General features: G+C 49.7%; 1 protein-coding gene across 1 annotated transcript; it reads left to right on the top strand.

Moving 5' to 3' along the window:
* The first annotated feature begins 1878 nt into the window (after nt 1-1878).
* LOC126569955 (uncharacterized) lies at nt 1879-2485 on the top strand. Its single transcript, XM_050227380.1, has 2 exons — nt 1879-2099; nt 2199-2485. Exons 1-2 carry the CDS (start codon nt 2033-2035, stop codon nt 2483-2485), a joined length of 354 nt encoding a protein of 117 aa, XP_050083337.1. The 5' UTR covers nt 1879-2032.
* Nucleotides 2486-2500: the final 15 nt, after the last annotated feature.

The raw sequence follows: 2500 nt of genomic DNA, 5'->3' as shown, positions 1-2500 counted from the left end.
GCCTTTGATTCTGAACGCTGAAAGAGTTGCCCTAGGTGGTGGTGGTGGCGGTGGCTTTCGGTTTGTGTGTAGTACTGATGTTGTAGGTCAGTGAAGAAGGTCGCAATCGCAACAGGGCAACGGTGTGAATGGGACTGTGCCTGTCATTGCCATTCAAACATCGTATCACCCTCCCTTTCGTCCCTTTTGTGTGTGCCAGGGAGCTTTTGTAGTTGAAGATTTATGGAATATAATGGAGGCAAGACACGGTGCCATGTTCACGGCACCAAAGGTCCTCGATAGGTGCTGAGTTGTCTCCCGGTAGGCAAAAGGTTGTGGTACAGAGCACACAAAACCCCTCACTTTTGTGCACGACCGTGTTGTATGTCATTCTATTTAATTAAGGATTTCCGAGGGTTTTAAGGGGTGAAGGAGAGCGAAGAAAGGAGCATTCAACTAAATCGTGGCAAATAATGGGGGAGGGAGTTTGGTGAGATAGGGATGAATGTTCCCTGCAGCGCAGCGTACTGTTGTCCTTGTAGGCCTTTGGATCTCGTTTCAAGTTTGCGCTCAAGGATTACGCGCATTATGATGAAGCTGGTTCCCATTTTATTCATTCGCCCTCGAGCCGGCTCTGCGGATCGTAATATCCTCGTAGGGACAATAATGTTTCAGTGATATAAGCACCATATTCGAGGCTTACATGGCCTGGCCGGATTATGAATAAGTTCGCCTTCGCTCCTGTCCCCCGTCCGGATCATGGAATGCACCGTAAAATTGAAATAAATGTGCGCCACGTCGCAGATGGGCCAAACGTATTCCGCAAACATGGTAAGTGGTCTGGTTCGACACCAAAGCTTTCTTTTTTTTCTCTCTCTTGCTGCCCCAAAAACCACTGCTCCATCGTTGGACACATCGTTTGTACAACCTGCTTCGTCCCCTAATGACGACACCCTAGTGGGGCCGGCGCCATGCCAGGCCAGTGATGGTGCACACCCAGGAAAACATAATTCAGTTCTATAAAGTACCACTCCAAAGCAGTCACACCAGCTGACAACACACTGTGTAGCTCGTGCGCGCGTGGTCCTTCTTTCCGGTTCGTATTTCCTTTGCAACTCAACTGTAGCTCCGGCATTATTGGATGAAGATATGGTGCTGCCATTTTCATTTCGCTGCTGCCCGATAGTCCTCCAAATGGTGGCCACATACACAAGAAAAAAACGGTAACATAGAAATCGTTTCGAACTGCTGTCCATGCGTTTTGTGTATTGTTTTTGGTTTTTCTTTTTTCGCCATCTCTCCTACGACCACCATCGTCATCGTGCGGAATCTTGTTAGTCCTGCTATTGCTGTGGACGTCTCGACCGAGTCCGGTTCTGACTCGTAGAACAACGGTCAATGGCAGCCAGAATGCATAACGGAGAAAGAAGAAATAAAAACCAAAAGAATGGGAAAATCGTACTGGGGAGCATAAAAAGGGTGGAATTAATTCGGGCAACGTGTTGCGCGCGCGCGCGCGCGGACACTCTTCTGTTCTATTTCTCTGCTCTGCTGGCGAATTTTGCCAACAACAGTTGGTTTTTGGGGGGCGCCATTGGATTTAAGGCTGGCAATAAAATGCTACTTATGCTTATTTTAACGAGGCCAGCGCCTGCTTGCAAACCCGTACCGGAAAAAAACTGAACAGTGGTTTATCATATCCATTAACGAGGGGCGGCGGCGTAATCTGTTGCTTGTGATGATGGATTTTATTAGTTTTTGGCTGAAACTGCTTCGCTAGTGGCTGAACGTGAATGGCATTACAACTATTAACTGGCTGGAACTGATTACATTCCGGCATTCCCGCCCGAGCATGCCCTTAGAAGGCCTTGCCTTGTCGCTATGCAACCGAGCGAATCAGAATGCAGATTGCATTCGCCTCCTTTGCGATCGGAGCCGCGATAGATGACCTAATTATGCTAGTCTAGAAGGCGTAGAGCTGACCTTCGCGTTCGGGTTCTTATCATCGTCGCTATTAAATTGTGAGCCGCAGTTCTTCCTTGAGCTGCACATCATGAAGTTCTCGTCGTCCATCATCGCTCTAGGAACGGTTCTGCTTCTAACGCTTGCGGTTGCTTCCCGTAGATAGACTTGATTTGCGCAATTGCACCAGCTTGCAGGGAGGGTTTTCAATTTCTTTCTCGCTCTCTCTCTTTCTGCTTTCTCTTCCCTCACCCCAGTGGCGCAGCATGGAGGCCGGCGCTATCGGCGAACACTCGGTGCGGCTAACTTCATCAACTGCCTCGCCATAGGGGAAGCTCGGCAGCGAATCTGCTCCCATAGCCTTGACCTGCTGGATACGATTGAACGGCAGCAAGCGACCGGAAATCACTCCTGTCCGGAAGGCAAAGTTTTCCACCGGCACTGCAACGTATGCAAATGCCAGCTTAACGGTGCCTTCGAGTGTACGACCGATCTGTGTGCCGAGGATTTCTTCCACGCTACCGGACGTCCGCGGTTCTGGTGACGTCGACCGGTGGGG

Source organism: Anopheles aquasalis, chromosome 2, assembly GCF_943734665.1.
Source record: "Anopheles aquasalis chromosome 2, idAnoAquaMG_Q_19, whole genome shotgun sequence".
NCBI classification, from domain to species: domain Eukaryota; kingdom Metazoa; phylum Arthropoda; class Insecta; order Diptera; family Culicidae; genus Anopheles; species Anopheles aquasalis.
This window is presented reverse-complemented; position numbering and strand designations above follow the sequence as displayed.